This window comes from Haliaeetus leucocephalus, unplaced genomic scaffold (genome assembly GCF_000737465.1).
Source record: "Haliaeetus leucocephalus isolate CR32 unplaced genomic scaffold, Haliaeetus_leucocephalus-4.0 Scaffold197, whole genome shotgun sequence".
Taxonomy (NCBI): Eukaryota; Metazoa; Chordata; class Aves; order Accipitriformes; family Accipitridae; genus Haliaeetus; species Haliaeetus leucocephalus.
Window position 1 is genome coordinate 691,566 of NW_010972633.1, and position 281 is coordinate 691,846.

Below are 281 nucleotides of genomic sequence, written 5' to 3' on the forward strand. Positions count from 1 at the left end.
CCCCCCCCCAGCAGCCCCCACACAAACCCCGCCCCAAGCCCCCATTTCACCTCCTTGATGAGCCGCAGGGTGGGTGCCTCCAGCTGCCGCAGCGAGAGCTTCCTCCACTTCACGGCCCCGAACCACCTGGGGGGGGAGAGGGGGGGCTGCAGGAGGGGCCAGGGGGAGTGGGGCATGGGGGGTCCCACCGACCCCCCCTCACCTGTGCTTCTTGATGCCGCGGATGCCGCTGGCCGTGTTCCCCAGGCGCTGACCCGGACGGCGTCTGCAAGGGGATGGTG

At 71.5% G+C, this 281-nt stretch overlaps 2 protein-coding genes across 2 annotated transcripts in view; one reads left to right on the forward strand and one right to left on the reverse strand.

Moving 5' to 3' along the window:
- Nucleotides 1–58, forward strand: part of EMILIN1 (elastin microfibril interfacer 1) — a 5,178-nt gene extending 5,120 nt beyond the window's left edge. The window contains 1 exon segment of the mRNA XM_010565912.1: nucleotides 12–58. Within this exon segment, the coding sequence (XP_010564214.1) occupies nucleotides 12–58 (47 nt within the window).
- A 140-nt stretch (nucleotides 59–198) lies between these two features.
- The window catches only part of LOC104830771 (cGMP-dependent protein kinase 1-like), a 5,256-nt gene continuing 5,173 nt past the window's right edge, over nucleotides 199–281 (reverse strand). Inside the window, exon 14 of the mRNA XM_010565913.1 lies at nucleotides 199–265. Within this exon, the coding sequence (XP_010564215.1) occupies nucleotides 199–265 (67 nt within the window). The remainder of the gene's footprint in view (nucleotides 266–281) is intronic.